General features: G+C 51.1%; 1 protein-coding gene and 1 pseudogene across 10 annotated transcripts; both read left to right on the top strand.

Annotated features, from left to right (window-relative positions):
- Nucleotides 1-5,224: 5,224 nt before the first annotated feature.
- On the top strand, nt 5,225-19,204 carry Tcp11 (t-complex protein 11). Of its 10 annotated transcripts, none has more exons than XM_006524010.4 (10): nt 5,225-5,376; nt 5,646-6,029; nt 7,875-7,965; nt 11,179-11,299; nt 14,120-14,340; nt 15,392-15,528; nt 16,279-16,493; nt 16,587-16,768; nt 17,998-18,161; nt 18,783-19,200. In XM_006524010.4, exons 2-10 carry the CDS (start codon nt 5,672-5,674, stop codon nt 19,013-19,015), a joined length of 1,722 nt encoding a protein of 573 aa, XP_006524073.1. In that variant the 5' UTR covers nt 5,225-5,376; nt 5,646-5,671; the 3' UTR covers nt 19,016-19,200. The 10 variants fall into 10 exon arrangements, with proteins under 10 accessions (XP_006524073.1, NP_001079024.1, NP_001344610.1 ...); NM_001085555.1 differs by having other exon boundaries at nt 5,312-5,376; nt 5,646-5,792; nt 7,893-7,965; nt 18,783-19,204; NM_001357681.1 differs by having other exon boundaries at nt 5,367-5,431; nt 5,646-5,792; nt 7,893-7,965; nt 18,783-19,204.
- Nucleotides 9,549-10,841, top strand: 4930526A20Rik (RIKEN cDNA 4930526A20 gene; annotated as a pseudogene).
- Nucleotides 19,205-19,853: the final 649 nt, after the last annotated feature.

The raw sequence follows: 19,853 nt of genomic DNA, 5'->3' as shown, positions 1-19,853 counted from the left end.
TTTGCTCAAACCGTCCTTTAAGAAGGGAGGCCCTGGAGCATTTAATGATATTATTGGATTAAAATGAAATCCCGTGGACCATTCAAGGACACCAAGTTGGAAGTATGTGAATGTATTGTATTGTGTTGAGAGCAGTCAGGGTTCTTGACAAATGGACCCAAAGAAACACACGAAGGAAACAAAACGAGTTTTCTTGGCCTAAAATCCTGGTGGCTGTCTGGGAAGTCTTTTTAAGAGTTCTGTAAGTGATTTATTTAAGACCAGTAAGGCCCGGAGGCCTGCGATGTGTCCATTTTATGAGAGAGAGCTGGTGTCATATTTAGGGTCAGAGTCATGACTCCTGCTGACCCCTGTCACCTGCCCTAATCAAAATGGGTTTCTGGGACCTGAGCTCAACTCTATCCTGACATGGCAAAAAAATAAAAATACAAAACCAAAAAAACCCAAAACCCTCTCTGTTGCCAGAAAGCATATTGGACAGAAATGAGGGCATTATTTATGTCTGCATTAGGTACATTCTGGGGCCCATAAAGGTTTAATTGTCCCTCCAACTTAAAAAAAAAATTATTATTTTTTTTAAATCCACAAAGAGGCTGCCAGCTTTTCCCCGGAGTTGAAAACCAACTGAATATAGTTCTTTGGGAACAGCTTAAGTGTGTAACTCGCGCCCGTGTCCCGGGCACAAGGAGCAATTGTTTTGGGGACGTAGCTTAGAGAACGTTTTCAAGTTGGCGTTTGTGGCTGCTGAGTCACTGGGGAGAGCGGAGGGGGGAAGTAGGCAGAGGGAGGGGGAATCCCAGGTTCTCCCTCGACAGTCTCGCTGCCCTCTGCTGCCCCCTACCGGTCGCTCGACAGAACCCTCCAGTTCTGCTGCCATGGCCCCAGCCCCAGTTCAATACAGAGTAATCATAGGCGCAACCTGTGACTACAAGGTTTAAGGGGTGCTCTGGAGAAAGGGTAAACTGTTTTGTTTTTTGAGGACCGTTAGCGACATCCACGGAGTGTGGGTTCTGGGCAAGTGTGCTGAGGGCTCTGGACCAGCAAAGTCCCTTGAATCTTGTTGAAGAAAGACTGGTTCAGAAGCAATGTCGTGATTGTAACTTCCAGAATCTTCTTTGTTCTGGACTCTGAGCTCTCTACGGGATCCGTCGCGATTACAGCCGCCACACTTCCCTTTGACCCTTAAGCCACCTCCAGATTACCTCAGCCTTTCTCATAGCCTTGGGGGGTTGTGGGGAGTCGGTGGAAAGAAACGCATTTGTCAAGAGACTAAAACCAATCGTTTTGACGTGCGGTTCTGTGTGTGAGGGAGGCCCCGGGGAGAGTCTGCCCCAGTTTACACGAGTCCAACTGGTTCCATTTAAATGTCCCGCACTGTATTTACTGCACCCCCACCGCTTGGGCCGGCTGTTTATCTTCCAGTCGACCTGACGGCCTTGGCCTCTATTTAACTTAAGCCCTCACTGTTTCCGTCCGTGACCTATCATTTACGCGGTTTTCCTTCAGAAGATGTAAATATTTATTTACAGTGTTGGCATTAACTCTTCCAAAGTTCTATACATCGCACAGTAAACACACTGAGCTGTGTGGATTCGTCTCGAAATTTTTTCCATAAACTGGTGGTGACCTTGGACCAGTCTTTCTTTTATCATCCTGAGCTCAGAACGGCTTTAGTAATATTAGGGGTTTTGTTTGGTTTGGTTTGGTTTGGTTTTTGGGCTTTTTTTGTTTTGTTTTGTTTTTTACTTCCCCATCCGCACCCAGGATTTCTTTTAAAATTTGAGTTCCCTCATAGCCACGTGGAACCAGCAGGCCACTGTTTTTTGTCTTTTGGTTTTTTTTTCAGAATATCTTTGGGGATTAGACCGACTCTCAGTATAATTTGCTTCCTAGGGTAGGGGTACACAGAACCGTATTTACCCAATGAGAATATCTATTCAGTCTCACTCACCCAGTCGGGGAATGGCGGAGGCATGGGGGCGGGGATTGTAGGGGCAGGGGCCTGGCATTTCTTTTCTTCAGTACTTTCTCTCTCCCTCACCCTCCTCCCCACCCCCAACACACCTCTCTTCCTCTCTCTCTCCTTTCTCTTTCTTTGACAGGTTCACATGTGGCTCAGGTTGGCCTCAAACTCTCTACATAGCCAAGGATGACCTTGAAAATTTTGGACCTCCTGCTTCTACTTCCCAAGTGCTGGGATTACAGGTGTGAAACATCAGGCTGGGGCTGGACGGAAATATACACACCTGCTTCTCAATCTGGGCTGTGGGGACCCAGGAGGACAGAGGCATTAGATAGCCTAGACAGGCAGCCCTTCCTTCCAGGGTGATAATTCTCAAGTAATTAAAGGGAGTGGGAATTAAGGGTTGGAATAGATGTGAGAGGCTGCTGTGGTGTTACTGCCTGGAAGCTAGCACTTGGGAGGCAGGTGTAGGAGCATCACACACTCGAGGGAAGCCTGGGCCACATATTGAGTAGGAGGCCAGCTGGGCTACAGAGCGGAGCGAGACTCAGTCACAGACAAACGGCCTTATAGGAAATCCTATGTGCTTGGGACCCCCAACCTTTCTCTGACCTGCCCCCGCCCCCCCGTGGAGTTCACCAGGACCCTACGTGCTACATCTCCTTGCACGTGGACAGCATCTCAGCCAGAGCAGAGCACTCAGTGTGACTTCAGAAGTAGCCTGTGATCTGGTCAACCTCTTGCCCATTCCTCTTGGTTACGCCTCGAAATGGCTCTCATCAGGCCTCATACGTGGGGACAGTCCAATGTGACACCCGCTTTTGCCTGTTTGCATGGGTGGGATTTGGGGGCTATTGTACGTGTTTGGAATGTAAAAGCGCCCAGTAAATCATTAAGCAGGAAGTCAGTGATTAACTAAGACACCCCCCCATCCCCCTCCCTGAGGAAGGAGGCCATATCTCCTCTCGTCCTTCTAGGCTCTTGACGATAACTTTTGCTTGGCTGCTTCTGATAAGTGTTAATGATAAGGATCCTGGACGTCTGCACCTTGCCTGGCTCTGGGAAAACGCTTCCCTTAGCCTTCCTCGGTTCCCTCCTCGGCCACCTCCACGCTCCCCTCTTCTTGCTTCAGCCCCACCCCCACCATAGATGCCTGCTCTGATTATCTCCCTACAACCCTCCAAGAGAAGTCAGATTTTAAAAGTTTTAATTACACTGTGTGTATGTGTGTGCGTGCGTGTGCGCGCGCACGTGTGTGTGTGTGTGTGTGTGTGTGTGTACATGGTGTGGCACAGGTGTGGAGCCTGAGGCCAGCTCGTGTGTGGCAGGTCTCTCCTGGAATTATGGGAGTCTTGGGGATTGAACTCAGGAGGTCAGGATTGGAAGCTGGATCCTTGGCCCATTAGTGCATTTGGCTGACCCACAGATGTTATATAGAGAGCGGCTATTTTACGAGTACAGATAGATTCCTAGGGGAATTCAGACATCTGGGAAGAGCTCTATAGCACTGATTCTTTTATCGGGAGGGCTACTATTTAAAAACAAGCTCAATTTTTTTTCTCTCCTTGACATTAATAGTCCCAAATAGGCCAGGCAGTGGTGGCGAAAGCTTTTAATCCCAGTACGCATGGAGGCAGAGGCAGGCAGATCTCTGGGAGTTTGAGGCCAGCCTGGTCTACAGAGGGAGTTCCAGGATAGCTGGGGCTACACAGAGAAAACATGTCATAAAAAAAAATGTTTTCCCTGCATGTATGTGTATGTGTGTGTACATACACACACACACACACACACACACACACACACACACACCCTTAGGGGCCCCACAAGAGGGCACCAGGTATTTCTAGGCCGCCACTTGGGTGCCATCTTTCCAGACTCCGAGTTTTCATGTGACAGGAAGCTGTGACATCACTGCGTAGCTTCTGTTCACGTCCCCGTTGACCACCTGGAGGGAAATTCCAAGAAGCACACCCCGAAATTCCAAGAAGCACAATGGGGAGGGAGGAAGGAAGCTTAGTATGTGCTGGAGATAGTTTAGGTGGTCGGTGAGAATTGAACCCAGGGATACCAACCAAGCTACAACCTTAAATTCTTTTCAGTAAATCCTACCTTGCAGTATTGGAACTGAACCTGGGCCCTCAAACATGGCCGGCATTTTGTTACTAAGTTGCACCCATTATCTGGCTTTGTTTTGTCTTTAAACTTTAGTTGCTTCGTCTGTCCTGGAACTGTGTAGTCCAAGCAGGCCTTGGCCAGTCTGTCCTCTTGCCTCAGTCTCCCCAGTAGCTAGGGTGACAGGCCTGCACCGTTACTTTCAGGTTTTCCAAAGTCAGGGATTGGCAAGCAAAGCAGCGGCATCAGGCGGTACAGCCATTTCCGGGGGATCGCACGCCCTCTTCTGAACGCCTGGGGTACTGCATGGATGGGATGCATTTGCATAGGTTTTATGATGACTTCAAGTCAGAGTAATTAAGAGGCCAGAAAGAATATGAGGGAAAAACACCCTCTCCATGTTCTCTCCCCAAACCCAAGGCGTGGGTATTTAAAAGACTTTAATCCCTGCAGAGGCAGGAAGATCTGAGTTTGAGGCCAGCCTGGTCTACAGAAGAGTTCCCTGACTGCTGGGGCAGCATAGAGAAACTTTCTTTGTCTTGGGAAAAAAGCAAAAAACACAAGAGAATGTTATATGTAAAACAAGACAATTTTATATGTATGGGTATTTTGCCTGCGTGTATGTAAATATATGTAAATATAGGAAGTATGATCCCGAGGAACTGGAGTGGCAGATGGCCGAGATCCATCATGTTGGTGCTGGGAATCGAACCCTGGTCCTCTGGAAGAAAGCCAGTGGTCCTAACAGCTGAGCCATCTCTCCAGGCCTCACCCTCCATTTTTTTTAAGAATCTGGAAATGGAGCTCAGCCTATGAGGTCCCTTCCATGCCCAGCACTACATGAACCCTTGGTGGTGGCTCACACGGGTGACCCCAGCACTCAGGCAGAGGCTGTAGGGTCAGCAGTTCGAGGCTAGCACCCCTGTGCATGCTCTGCAGGCTACCCCTAAGCCCCAGATCCTGACACTTGGAATCAATAGGGATGACCGTCCTGCCCCAGTCTCGGTCTCACCCAAGGTGGCGGCAGATGGTCGGTGGCGGGTCGCGATGCTGGTGGGGAGGGCTGCCACGCGCCTCGCGCCTCGTTGCCAGGACACCTAAGCTGTTTGTTTGGCAACACCGGGCGTTCCCACTCCTGCTCAGTTCGCAGGGTGGGGATGTGGAGTGTGTGACAGCATCGACGTGGGGCTCAGTGGCTCCACCCAGCCACGCCGCCCCTGCCTCATCCCCCCAAGTGGTTTAGCCCACCCGCACCCCGTGCCGCCCAGCCAGCCAGAGCGGGCGGGCCGGCAGAGAAGGAAGTGAGCTGAGTGGAGAGAGGGAAGGGGAGGGAGAAAGTGGAGGGGGAGGGCGGAGGTGAGCCACGGAGGGGAAGGGATGAAAGAGGGGAAGGGAGAGGGGAAGAGGAGGTGAGGGGAAGAGGCATACTGAGAGGGAGAGACAAGGGGTGGTGAGGGATGGAGAGGGGTAAGGGGAGGGGCGTCCGTCGGGGCTGCGGCCTCAGTTTCTTCCTGCGCCAGCTCTGGTCCCCCCTGGCCCTGACGAGCCCCCAACATTTGTCACCACACAGATACCACCACCACCACCATCACCAGGATGCCAGACGTGAAAGAGAGGGCGGCCCGGAAGGAGCCCGGCGCGGCAGAGAGCGCCTCCCGTGAATCCCGCGGGGGAAACACCCGGGAGAGCGCGAGCAGCGCCCAGGGGCACCGATCGTGTAGGTTCAACCGTCGCCCGAGCACGGCCGCCCTCACCCCAGGGTCCGCGCAGGGGCGCGGGGTAAAGACGGCGCCACGAGGTCCCGTGGGCCACGGAGGACTGCGGACTGGCCCGACCTCCCGGTGTCCCCAGCCCTCCGCCCGAGCGAAGCTCCCCTCGGTCACGCGTGGGGCACCGCTTCCGCCATCCCCGGGAAAGGGCCACCTCGGCGGGACCCCGAGCTCGCACAGGCTAGGTATCTGCTTGAGGCAGGGTCCCCCAAGTGCGGGGACTGCAGGTCCGGACCTCCCTCCCCCTCGTTTCAAATGCTCCCGCACAAGCGTTGCCATGGATTTCCTGTGACGCTGGACAGTTAGTCTCTCCTCTGTGGCCACGCGGGGTCGCTGCTGCTTAACGCTGTGACTTGAGACAAGATCCAGGTGTACCCGGAGGGGTGGGGTGGGGTGGGTTGGGTTCGGGCTGGGGTTGTGTATCCAAATAGGAACCTGGCCTGTGGGGTTCAAGGTCAGGGCGTGCTGGTGCTGCTGGTTTGGAAACAGTTCTTACAATGGCTGTTGCATCCATAGGTACAGTGACTCCTGAGTATACAATCAAATTCCTTTTGTAAAAATTTGGAACTGTGTATAACACGTTGGCTTTGTTGTGTTGCAGTTTTCTTTTTTTAGGGGGGCAATCTGAATTTTTAAGAATTGTAGCCACACTTAAATCTCTACTCTTTAAGCCCTCCTTGTTCCGGAGTGCTCTGGGCGGAACTGGCTGCTTCTTGCAGTTGGAGAGTTTCTTGAGGAGTGGCTGTAGCTTTGAAGGTTTCCTTTCACCTCGGATTTGTTTACGGATCTGATTGTGTCATGCCAGCCATTTCGGCTGGGATAATGAAGGACTGCACAGATGCTGGGAAGAGCAGGGTCCGGTCACCTTTGTTTTTATAAAAAGGTTTATTTTTCTTTGTGTGAGTGGGTGTTTTGTCTACAGGTATGTCTGTGCACCGTGTGTGTTCAGGGCCAGAAGAGATGTCGGGCGCCCTGAAACTGGAGTTACAGATGCTTGTGAGCCAAGGGTAACCCAGCTCTTAGGAAAGGGCAGCAAGTGGCTTAACCACTTGGCCATCTGTCCAGCCTGTAGTTTATGCTTTTATAACCCAGCCAAGGACTCTAGATTTTCTATCAAAGTCCAGTCAATTTTCTCACCATGAAATATTTTCAATTTGTTGAAACGTAAAACCCAGAGACTTCCTCCATTTTTAATTTTCTCTGTGTGTGTGTGTTTTTTTCCTTTTTCCTTACTGTCTGAGGATACAGGCATGACTCTAAATACTTCTGTCATGTTTCCTTCTGAGAAAGACAGTGCTGTCCTATGGGATCTCTACAGTTATTTTCTTTTGCCGGGCAGTGGTGGCACAAGCCTTTAATCCCAGCACTTGGGAGGCAGAGGCAGGCAGACTTCTGAGTTTGAGGCCAGCCTGGTCTACAGAGTGAGTTTCAGGACAGTCAGGGCTACACAGAGAAACCCTGTCTCGAAAAACAAACAAAACAAAACAAAACAAAACAAAACATTGTGCCTTTTCAGGCCTGTGAGGCAGCTCAGCAGCTAAGCTCCCCCGACCCCACCAACCTGATGACTGAGCCGATGCCCAGGCAGCCATGAGAAGGTAGAAGGAGGGAACCTTCCTCGAGCCTCCCAATGCAAACTGGTGTGCAATACTAATAACCTTCTTGATTATTTTATGTATACGAGCACACTATCATTGACACACCAAAAGAGGGCATCAGATCCCATCGTAGATGGCTGTGAGCCACCATGTGGTTGCTGGGAATTGAACTCAGGACCTCTGGAAGAGCAGACAGTGCTCTTAACCGCTGAGCCATCTCTCCAGCCCTGACAGCTTTATCTTTGAATCCGCTTCATTTTGTGCCTGCCTGAACTTTAGCCTTCACTGTGTTGGACTGCCCTGAGCATTTCTAGCACGCCCTTGGGGAAGTACAAGTGACTGGCTGAGTGGACTCAGATATAACCCCGGGGGCCTTCAGACGAGTGACCCTGAGGAGATTCAGACATGTGTGGGTTGATAACTGTCCACCAGAACTTCTTCTAATTACAGGTATGACGGAGAGAGTCCATGACGCTTCCAAGCTTGATTGTCAGTTGGAAGAAAGGAGTTTATCTTCAAGCAGGTATTGGCTTTTACAGTTTCTGTATGTGACTTCCTGATGTCGTTATTCAGCACCGAAGGATTCTGGGGGCTGGGGAGGTGACTCTGTGGGCTGACACTTGTTGCCAGGCCTGACAACCTGAGTTTAATTACATGTGCCCTCACCAATAAACAGATAAATATTAAAAATAAACTCGGCACGCTCACACCTGTAATCTCAGCACTTGGGAAACAGAGCCAGGTGGAGCTGGAGCTGGAGACCAGCTTGGTTTACATGGTGAGTTGCAGGCCAGTCAGGGATATCCAGGGAGACCCTACCTCAAACAAGTAAACAACTCAAATGAATGTCTCCTTGGCGAAATGTGTTGCTTGCCATGGTTCTTTTTTTTTTTTTTTTTTTTCTTTCCCGAGACAGGGTTTCTCTGTGTAGCCCTGGCTGTCCTGGAACTCACTTTGTAGACCAGGCTGGCCTCGAACTCAGAAATCCGCCTGCCTCTGCCTCCCAAGTGCTGGGATTAAAGGCGTGCGCCACCACGCCTGGCCATGGTTCCTATTTTGATGATTAATTTCTTGCTGCTAATGATTTAAAATCCACAGTCTAAACATGGGATGCCGTTTGCCCGTTTCAGTGTTTAGAACCAGGTCTCTACATGTGGCTGTCTGGTTGTTCCAACAGCATTTGCTGGAAAAAAAGACTCTCCTTTCTCTATTGAATTGCTCTGGACTTTTGTCTATTTGCTTAGACAGCTTCTTTCATATGCCAGGCTGGTCCTCCTGCCGGTGCCTCCTGAGTGTAGAGATGATTTTAATTTTTGTTCGTTTGGGGGTTTGTTTTTATTTATTTTGAGACAGGGTCTCTCTGGGTCTCTCCTGGTTGTTCTGGAACTCGCTGTGTAGACCAGGCTGGCCTCAAACTCGCAGAGATCTGGCTGCCTCTGCCTGCTGAGCACTGGGACTTGGGGTCTGCGCCACTGACACCTGACACCCGTTTTTTTTTTTTTTCTTAGATTTTATTTTATATATGTGAGTAGCTGTCTTCAGACACACCAGAAGAGGGCATGGGATCCCATTACAGATGGTTGTGAGCCACCCTGTGGTTGCAGGGAATTGAACTCAGGACCTCTGGGAGAACAGTCGGTGCTCTTAACCACTGAGCCATCTCTAAGTGTTTTTTTTTTTTGTTTTTGTTTAGTTTTGTTTTTTAAGTCTTAACAAAGAATGATAATGATAACAAAATGTAGCCTTGAGACTGGAGAGAGATGATAATGCTCTCAGAATAAAAGTGCATGAGGAAGAGGTAGGGGAAAGCTTTTTTCTTTTTTGGGTGGGGGACAACTTTATTCTTGTGTATATATGTGTCTGTGTGTGTGTAGCTCTCATTGATCTTCCTGTGTAGACCAGGCTGGCCTCAAACTCACAGAGATTCTCCTGCCTCTGCCTCCTGGGTGCTGGGAAGCCATCACCCTCAGCTGAGTCAATTTTCTTTGTTTTTGAACCTGACTGGTCTGAAGGTGTCTTTTACATTCAAGTGTTGTCAAAAGAGAAAGAAAGAACGAACGAACGAACGAACGAACGAAAGAAAGAAAGAAAGAAAGAAAGAAAGAAGGAGGGGCTGTTTGGGTGACCGCGACGCACCCCCACTCCGCAGGAAGATGCTGGTGGTGGAGGTCGCAAATGGCCGCTCGCTGGTGTGGGGAGCCGAGGCCGTGCAGGCGCTGCGGGAGCGTCTGGGAGTCGGAGGACGCTCGGTGGGCGCCCTGCCCCGCGGGCCCCGCCAGAACTCGCGCCTGGGCCTTCCGCTTCTGCTGCTGTCTGAAGAAGCCCGGCTCCTGGCCGAGATAGGCGCGGTGACCCTAGTCAGCGCCCCTCGCCCGGACCCCCGCAACCATGGCTTGGCCCTAGCATCGTTCAAACGCCAGCAAGAGCAGAGTTTCCAGGATCAGAACACTTTGGCAGCCGAGGCCCGGGAGACCCGGCGTCAGGAGCTTCTAGAGAAGATCATAGAGGGCCAGGCACCAAGAAGCAGAAGCTGGAACAGGATTCAGGGGCAGATGAAGAAGGCCAAGAAGCCGGTGGAAGTGAGGCTACCCAAGGGAGTGAGAACAGTGATGATGGCCAGCCTTCTGCGGAGCAGGAGGGAGCAGCCCCATCCCTAGATTCTTTATCTCCACAACCAGGACCTTCAAATGGGGTGACTCCCTTGCCCAGATCAGCCCTGCTTATCCAGCTGGCCACTGCCAGGCCTCGGCCTGTAAAAGCTAAGCCTCTGGACTGGCGTGTGCAGTCCAAAGACTGGCCCCATGCTGGCCGTCCTGCCCACGAGCTGCGCTACAGCATCTACCGAGACCTGTGGGAGAGAGGCTTCTTCCTCAGCGCAGCAGGGAAGTTTGGTGGTGACTTCCTGGTGTATCCTGGTGATCCACTGCGTTTCCATGCTCACTACATTGCTCAGTGCTGGTCTGCTGAGGACCCCATCCCACTTCAGGACCTGCTCTCTGCAGGCCGCCTGGGAACCAGTGTCAGGAAGACCCTGCTGCTCTGCTCCCCTCAGCCTGATGGGAAGGTGGTCTACACATCCCTGCAGTGGGCCAGCCTGCAGTGAGCTGGAGACTGTGTGTGGCAAGAACCCTCTTCAATGGTCACCCCAGCTCATCTCTACACGGAGGCTTGTGCTCTCCTGCTCTGCCTGGTTTGTTCCGATTCCAGGGTTTTGAACACTACATCCTTTCTGTTTGTTTTTTGGTTTTGTTTTTCCTGTTTTAAGGCGACTACTACCTGTGTTGTTCTTTATTTTGTTTCCAAATTGTGCTTGTTGAGCATGGAGACTGCTTTTGTTTGGCTTTTGTGTTTCTTGCGGGGCTTAGGTTCCTGCAGTTCTCATTAAATTTGTTGAATAAAAAAAAAAAAAGAAAGAAAGAAAGAAAGAAAGAAAGAAAGGAAGGAAGGAAGGGAAGGAAGGAAAAGGAAAAAAAAAAGAAAAGAAAGAAAAAAGAAAAGATTTTCCTGACTTCTACAAGTGAAAGAAAGCAACTCCTCTAGGCAGTACTGCGCATGTGTGCACACAGGTCACACGTGTAGGCAAGACTCAGGCTGAATTTAGGGTGCCTTGCCATCACTCCTGGCCTTAGCAAGCCCTGCTGAGCTCCACGGGTCACTCCTAGTGTTGTCTTTGGGGTCTTAGATTCTGAATGGTCTCTCGTGCAGTGGGTGATCTGTTCATCTGATCCTCTTGTAGCCTGAAAGGCAAGGTCAAGGACACCATGCCCAGCGACTTCTGGGAGCATCTGAATGAGCAGCTGTCAGCCGTGCCCCCCGACTTCAGCTGTGCTCTTGAGCTTCTGAAGGAGATCAAAGAGGTGAGGTGGGGCCACGGCCCCACACAGGTTTCCACAGCCTGACTGAATCAGAGAAAGATTTGACAGAATAGGATAAGCCCAACTCAGAAGAGAGAGGAAAGGGAAGCTACTTTTTTGGGGGGGGGGGGTTCGAGACAGGGTTTCTCTGTAGTCCTGGCTGTCCTGGAACTCACTCTGTAGACCAGGCTGGCCTCAAACACAGTGAGGCCAGAGGCTAGAGGCCACAAACCATGATTGCCAAGGTGACTTAGATAGAAGTCAGGGAGTGGTTGGAATGGGGTTGACGTAAGATAAAATTGCTACAGCAGGGGGTCAGAAAAGGTGTAGATGTAGCTTGTAGGCAACTTGTCTCTGAGGCTCGCTGTCTCTGCTAACCTAGGCCTAGTCCAGCATGCTCCTAGCCCTCCATACACTCTAATCTAGGCCTGAGACTTACTGCTGAATAAGCTCACCCATTCTATTTCTAAATTGGTAGCTGGCTGGGTTCCACTTAGCTGTAGCTTTAAGATCATCATCTTGCTTCTTTCTAGGCCTCTGACTCTTTGCTGTTCTTGGCTTCAAACTATGGCAATCTGTTCTACTCTTCTGGGTCCTCCTTATTCCCTGGTTTGTTCTGTCTTCACTTGTGTCTGGCTTGTTCCCTCTCTTCTCCCTGTCTCTGTACAACTCTTCCAGTAAAACTGCCTCCTCCTCTCTCTCTCTCCACTGCCCCTCTTCCTTCCTTCCTTCCTTCCTTCCTTCCTTCCTTCCTTCCTTCCTTCCTTCCTTCCTTCCTAGCTGTACAGATGGTTGTGAGCCTTCATGTGGTTGTTGGGTATTGAATTTAGGACTTCTGCTCACTCTGGTTGGCCCCGCTAGCTTAGTCCCTTCTCGCTCCAGCCCAAAGAGGCCTAAAGATTTACTTATTATAAATTAGTAGCTGTCTTCAGATGCACCAGAAGAGGGCAGCAGATCTCATTACGGGTGGTTGTGAGCCACCATGTGGTTTCTGGGATTTGAACTCAGGACTTTCAGAAGAGCAGTCAGTGCTCTTACCCGCTGAGCCATCTCACCAGCCCCTCCACTGCCCCTCTTAAGTAGCTTCTCAGCCAGGCAGGGTGGCCCATGCCTTTAATCCCAGCACTTGAGAGGCAGAGGCAGGCAGATTTCTGTGTTCAAGGCCAGCCTGGTCTACAGAGTGAGTTCCAGGATAGCCAGGACTACAGAGAAACCCTGTCTCGAAACCGCGCCCCCCCCCCAAAAAAAATAGTAGCTTCCCTTTCCTCTCTCCTGAGTTGGGCTTATCCTATTCTGTCAAATCTTTCTCTTATTCATCACTTTGTCTGCCACTCAATGAGACATCACTTTCAAACATGGCTGCTTCCTTCTACAAACTAACTTTACCTTCATTGGGAGTACAGGTGTGTACTAAGGGCTTGTCTGTATTCCGGCCAGAGGGACTAAAGGTGTGTGCTATATGGGATGGGCCACATCACAACTAGAAACAGTTTTTTTTTTTCCAGTAAATAACAGAATCTTGGGGTTCACAGTGTGATCAAATATCCTGCAACAAAAAGGGAGGCTGTGAGCAGCAGTAGAGACCATTCTGGAGCCTCAGACACACAGGCTGTAAGTAAGCTACAGTGTGAAGCTCAAATTGGTGTATTCTGCCTCAAAAGTCTAAAATTAACAGTGAGCTTGTGTTGGGCAACCTGCCTGCTGTTACCTTAGGGAAGATAGCAGAACCTCCAGGGACCATCTGCTTCCTTTAGAGAGCCCACACACTCAGGGAGGCCATTCCTCCTGCGTATTCAGTGCCGTTTGTCAACAATGGAGAGAAGCTGCTGCCACCTCAGCAGAGGCAGTCTCAAGGGTCAGCCCAGGCAGGCCCTGCAGGGCAGATACAAAGAAACTCCAACTTTGAAAGCTTACCAACTGAAATAGGTTAGTGGGCAGCAGCCTTCTCTTGTGCCACACAGAGCAATGTAGTATTCAGTTCTGCTCAGTAGTCAGGATGCCACCCCACCCCCACCCCCCAGCTCCCTCTGTTGTGTGTTGTGGAGGCACGGGGATGAATAAGAGCGAATTAGCAGGGGCTCATGTTTGGGAATCAGGAACCCATTGCTGCTCATCTGCCTTACCCTTTTGAAATATAATTAACAAGATTCTATTACCTTTCCTGTATTAGGACTATATTTTATGGATCCATCCATCCATCCATCCATCCATCCATCCATCTGGTTTCTTGAGAGACAGGGTTTCTCTGTGTAGCCCTGGCTGTTCTGGAACTCACTCTGTAGACCAGGCTTGCCTCAAACTCAGAAATCTGCCTGCTTCTGCCTCCCGAGTGCTGGGATTAAAGGCGTGGTCCAGTGCTGCTGGCCAGTTTTATGATTCTTTTAAAATTAAGATTAGTTTTTATCCTAAGCTCTTGGGAGGCAGAGGCAGGAAGTTCTCTGAGGACAGCCGGAGCTACACAGAGAAAGCCTGTCTTGAAAAATCACAAAAAATATAAAGTGCTTTTATTTTATGGGTGTGTTTGTCTGGGCACCATGCACATGCAGTGTCCAGGGAGACCAGAAGAGGGTACTAGAGCCCCCAGGGTATAGATTGGTGTGAGCGCCACGTGGGGGTGCTGGGAACTGAACCGAGGTGCTCCTAGCTGCTGAGCCCTGTCCTCAGCTCTGTTTGTGTTCCACACGCTCAGTGGAGTCCTTGGCTTTATTAACCTCTTGATCTGACTCTGAGACCTAAGAAGACAGAGGCTGTGGTGTGTGCAAAGGATTGAACCCTGGGGTAATGTAGGACAGAGCAGGACCTACTCTGTGACTTGCCCTGCAGATCCTGTTGTCCCTGCTGCTGCCACGGCAGAGCCGCCTGAAGAATGAGATCGAGGAAGCTCTGGACATGGAGTTCCTCCAGCAGCAAGCCGACCGCGGAGACCTGAATGTCTCCTACCTCTCCAAGTATATCCTCAACATGATGGTCTTGTTGTGTGCGCCAATCCGAGACGAGGCTGTGCAGAGACTTGAGAACATTTCAGATCCGGTCCGGCTGCTGAGGTGTGATGCTAATTGCAGTCTGCTAACCTGCTCTGGGTTGAGTGGAGAAGGGCTAGCAGATACTGGGCAGACATTGTCTCCACAGTCTACCTGCTCCTCCCTGGCCTGTTGGTTCTTACAGGGTCATCCTTGGTGTGACAGGACCCCCTCTTTTCCCCATCCTTTTTTTTTACACACACACAGATAGATAGATATTGAAATATCATCCCCTTTCCTGGTTTCTCCTCCAAAAACCCCCTATTCCAACCCCCTCCCCATGCTCACCAACCCACCCACTCCTGCTTCCCTGTTCTAGCATTCCTCTATACTGGGGCAGCGAGCCTTCACAGAACCAAGGGCCTCTCCTCCCATTGATGACCAACAAGGCTATCCTCTGCTACATATGTGGATGGAGCCATGGGTCCCTCCATGTGTGCTCTTTGGTTGGTGGTTTAGTTCCTGGGAGCTCTGGGGGTACTGGTTGGTTCATATTGTTGTTCCTCCTATGGGGCTGCAAACCCCTTCAGCTCCTTTGGTCCTTTCTGTAGCTCCTCCACTGGGAACCTCGTGCTCAGTCCAATGGTTGGCCGAGAGCATCCACCTCTCAACAGGACCCTTTGTATAAGACTCTGTGGTAGGCAGAGTTCTAAGGTGTGAAACCTCTCTTTTCTCAACTTTACTCTGGCATCAGCTCACATAAACTGTAAGGGACAGTGGCAGGCCTCCTTCCGTTTCATGGCCATGTGGAGTTTGGGAAGTGGGTGCAGCACATTAAAATGGAAAGACAACACCTCTCCTCCCCTGAATTGAGGAGGGGTAGCATCACTTAGAGCCCTGCCTTCTGCTCGTGGGGTGGTGTTTCTTCCATAGCGTCTCGCCCTGTAGCCCTTGCTGGGACTCACAGCACCCAGCTCTCTGGAGAACGGGCAAAGGGAAAGGGACCTGGCTCACCGTGGGCCTCCGTCTCAGTTGCGCATCCCTCCGCAAGTGGAGGGGACACAGCTCTGCGTTAAGCTCCTCGCAGGTTCTGGAGCCTCGCCTCAGCTCTGTGGCTGTTCTCTTCCTGCGACAGGGGGATCTTCCAGGTCTTGGGACAGATGAAAATGGACATGGTGAACTACACCATCCAGAGCCTCCAGCCCCAGCTTCAGGAACACTCCGTCCAGTTTGAGCGGGCTCAGTTCCAGGAGCGCCTCAACAAAGAGCCCAGTACGCATGCGTGATGTGAGGGGAGGGAGGACCGAGGGAGGCCTTGAGCAGGGCCATTCTCCTCCTGCCTCTTCAGGAAGGGGGTTGCTGCTTCTTCGCCCAGTGGGTGAAGGCTGATGTATTAGCCAGGAGCATCATACGCTCTTTTTTTTTTTTTTTTAATGTCACTCTCATGTTGTTTGATTTCTGAGAGCTAATCAAGAGAAGCCTTTTTTTAAAAAAGATTTATTTACTTATTAAAGATTTAGTTGTCTAGTACTGATGGTTCTGAGTCATCAGGTGACTGCTAAGAATGAAGGTTGCTCGCTCTTGTCATAAGGATTTATTTTATATCTAAGTACACTGTCGCTGTCTTCAGACACACCAGAAGAGGGCATCAGATCGCATCACAGATGGTTGTGAGCCACCACGTGGTTGCTAGGAATTGAACTCAGGATCTCTGGAAGAGCAGTCGGTGCTCTTAACTGTTGAGCCATGTCTCCAGCCCATACACTTTTTACATTTAGATGTAGCAATTTACTTTAGTTTTGTTTGTTTGGTTTGGTTTTTCTGGGGTTGTTTGTTTGTTTGTTTTTGAGGTAAGGTCTTGCTCTTTAGCCTTGGCAGTTTTTGAAATTCGCTGTTTTCAAACTGCCCCCAGACAGTGCTGCTGTGTCAGCTCCTGAGCACACGTGCCACCCTGCTCACACACAGTGCTAGCTAAAGTGAGCGGTCCCTGGGACACTCACCCGCCCACTCCTCCTGTTGCAGGACTCCTCAACCACACCACGAAGTGGCTCACCCAGGCGGCCACACAGCTCATTGCCCCCTCTGCCAGTTCCTCTGACTTGCAGGACTGCTCCAGCTCGGCCGGCCCATCTCCCAGTGATGTCGCCGTCCCAGAGCCACTCAGCCCCGCGATGGTGCTGTCTCAAGGATTCCTGAACCTTCTCACCTGGGACCCTGAGAATGAAGAGTTTCCTGAAGTAGGAATGGGGGTCGGGGAGGGCATTTCCTTGTTTTCCTGTTTGGAGCTTTTGCCAGAGTCCTACTGATGGCCTGTTCCTCCTGTCCCTCAGACCCTAGTGGCAGACAGACCCCGGCTGCAGGAGCTGGAGTCGCAGCAGAGTCAGCTAACCATCCTTGCCTCTGTCTTGCTGGTGGCCAGTAGCTTCTCTGACAGTGGTCTGTTTAGCTCACCCCAGTTTGTAGACAAGCTGAAACAAATCACGAAGTCCCTGGTGGAGGATTTCAACTCCAGGTGAGCTGCGGACATCTTTTTTTTTTTTTTTTTTTTTTTAAGGAAGGAGGTGGGGAAATGGCTTAACTGGTAAGGTAAGGTAAGGTGCTTTGCTGAGCAAGCATGGAGACCTGGCTGTGTCCCCAAGGTGTTCAGAAAAAAGCCAGATGCGAGCTGGCTGCGGTTGTGCGCCTTTAATCCCCGCCCTCGGAAAGTGGAGACATGCAGATCTGTAAGTTCCAGGCCAGCTAGGACTATGTACAGACTATCTCCAAATAACAAGAAGCCAGGCATGGGGGTGCATGTCTGTGACTCCAGCACTTTCAGGGAGGTTCAGGGGTGGTTAGCTCAGTTAGCCAAGGCAACATTTGAGTTCCAGGTTCAGTGAGAAAGAGGGTAGAGAGCCACTGAGGAGGACATCGGCCTCCAGCCCCCATGGTACCTGTGTATGTGCGCGCATACACACACATGCGTGTGCACACACACACACACACACAGACACACAAGAGGGGATAGTACAAAGGATCTTGGATAATGGCATACCAATAGGTTACTACTCTTCACCACAGGCCACAGAGAGAGGCCTTCTAGAACCATCCACAGTGATACTGGGGCTTATGACAAAAATGGAGAACTTTCCAGAAAGGGTATTGTATGAGACCTGGAGCTGCCCAGGGCCATCTCTCACGGGGTGGGTGTTGGCAGCCAGTGAGTGCTGTCATACCGAGTGAGTATGTGTTGCTGGTGACAACAGAGGAGACAGAAGAACCACATTTGGGTATGGGATATAGCTGAGGATACAACGCTTGCCCTTGTGTGTATGTGTGTGTGTGTGGGCAGCCCTCGACCTCAAAGAAAACAAATGGCAGGGGTGTTTGTGCTCGGCAGTAGGTGATAGACCAGGAAAGATGGTTGGGAAGAGTCTTTACAGAGTGCACAGGCCATGTACAGGTGCATCCTGTGGAGAGCCAGGCTGCCTCTGAGGGCTTTTTTTCTAAGCTTCAGTATAGAGCACCATTTACAGAGATAGCTGGAGTTCGGAGGGAATGACAGGGATGTGGAACCTGTCTGTGTCTGTCAGTCTGTGGGAAGAGCAAGGTGACTGGGGTAGGACCAGAGTGTTCCTCAAGTCTCTGACCTCTTGTCTGAGGCTTTGAAGTTTTTCAGTTCTCTAGAGGCCACCTACTACTGGGTAGCAGGTTCCCCACTGTTGTCCTACTGGGTGCCAGCTTACCTGTGTTGTGGTCTAGGCCCGAGGAAGTGATGCAGTCAGTGAGTGAGCAGGTGGTGGAGGAAGTCCACCAGGGTCTCGAGAGCATGGGGTTGGCCGCTCTGAGCAGCGAGAATACGGCGTCCCTGGTGGGCCAGCTCCAGAACATTGCCAAGAAGGAAAACTGCGTCCGCAGCGTCATTGGTGAGCATGCCCACGTGTGGGCGGTGAGGATGCTGGAGGGAGAGGGTCCAACCGTGGACCATGGGCAAGGTTCCAGGTTGAAACCGTACCCCTTTCCAGCCACAGGCAGACTCTGGTCCTGTGAGAGGTCGGCACAGGGAACCCTGCCCACCCAACCTAGATGAGTCACTCATGACTTCTCATGAGTCTCTGTGACATCCACACCCACCTACCAGCAAGAAACCAGCTCCGTTAGTTCGAAAGAGCATGTCTCTGTAGTACAGGCCTTAGCCCCAAGTTGGAACTTGGCCAACTTGTTCCCAGCTTTAAGCAATTGGGAGTATCAGCTGAAGTGTTCCCTTAACGTCAGATCCTAGATCTACCAGTGTAGCCCAGGTTAGCCTGGGACACCACTTGTATCTCAAGCTGGCCTTATGGTTTCCCCCCTGCCTCTGCCCCTGGGGTGCTGGGATTACAGGTGTGAGACACACCTTGACACTAAGCAGTCTTGAATACTTGGGAGGCTCAGTAACAGAACACCTGAGAGAACTAGACAGCTGTCCCCCAAACTCAGATCCCCCCTCACCTGTGAGTAGCTGGATCCCAGCTGCTCAAGGTGACCTGGTTGTCGCTTGCTTCCAGACCAGCGTATACACTTGTTCCTCAAGTGCTGCTTTGTCCTGGGTGTGCAGCGATCCCTCTTGGACCTTCCCGGGGGCCTCACTCTGATCGAAGCTGAGCTGGCGGAACTGGGCCAGAAGTTTGTCAGCCTGACCCATCACAACCAGCAGGTGTTTGCCCCGTATTACACCGAGATCTTAAAAACCCTCATCTCCCCAGCCCAGACCCTGGCCACCAAAGGTGGGTCTCTCTGATGACATCGGCTCGGAGCACTGGCACCTTGGACCCAGGAGAAAGCGCATCTCCCTGGGATGACATCACCACTGAGCAGCAGGGTCCCCTCTGCCCCACCCCCCACAGCCAGCACACCAGGGCTGTAACAAGACAAACATGTCAACAACTGGCCCAAACCCGCTCCATAATAAACTTGTGAACTGCACGCAGACGGCCATTCTTCTTTGATGCGATGGAGGCAGATCCCTGTGACCCTGCAGTGCACCTCTTTCTGGCCACAGGAGCCCCCCACAGTGTGCACAGATGACAGCCAACATGCTAGGATGTGCTCGTTAGGGTCAGCCAAGGGTAAAGCGCTTCCCTGGAGCCTTCATGTTGCCCAGCCAGCCAGGAGAGGACACTGTGGAGACCAAATTCATCAGTTACATGTATCCAGAAGTGCACATCTGGGAAGCCTCATTGTTGAGAGTGCTGCAGGGCTCTGTGAACACTGGCTAGGCAGTGGGTACAGACTCTGGCCTGACAGGGTGCACCCTGCTCATGTTTCCCAATGAAAGTGAGTAACCCACACAGTTGAAGTTCTGAAATGTGTCCTCTTGTTTTTCCATGTGGAGGAGTCAGGAACCCCATCTTAACACAGAGAAAGTACCATTCAAGCTTGCCCATGGATTTGAGGGCATTTTGTTTGTTCTTTTTTTTTTTTCTTCGAGACAGGGTTTCTTTGTATAGTCCTGGCTATCCTGGAACTCACTTTGTAGACCAGGCTGGCCTCGAACTCAGAAATTCACCTGCCTCTGCCTCCCAGGTGCTGGGATTAAAGGCGTGCGCCACCACCGCCCAGCTAAATGATTGGATATG

This window comes from Mus musculus, chromosome 17 (genome assembly GCF_000001635.26).
Source record: "Mus musculus strain C57BL/6J chromosome 17, GRCm38.p6 C57BL/6J".
In the NCBI taxonomy this organism is placed as follows: Eukaryota; Metazoa; Chordata; class Mammalia; order Rodentia; family Muridae; genus Mus; species Mus musculus.
The sequence above is the reverse complement of the archived record's forward strand: the minus strand, read 5'-3'. Positions and strand labels throughout refer to the sequence as shown.

Bases quoted from the DNA above. Each gene is read 5' to 3' on its own strand.
- Tcp11 (XM_006524010.4), top strand. From the start codon at position 5,672: ATGCCAGACGTGAAAGAGAGGGCGGCCCGGAAGGAGCCCGGCGCGGCA. The intron at 6,030-7,874 runs GTATCTGCTTGA...ACTGTCCACCAG, and splicing joins CCCGAGCTCGCACAGGCTAG to AACTTCTTCTAATTACAGGT. The intron at 16,769-17,997 runs GTGAGCTGCGGA...GTTGTGGTCTAG, and splicing joins GTGGAGGATTTCAACTCCAG to GCCCGAGGAAGTGATGCAGT.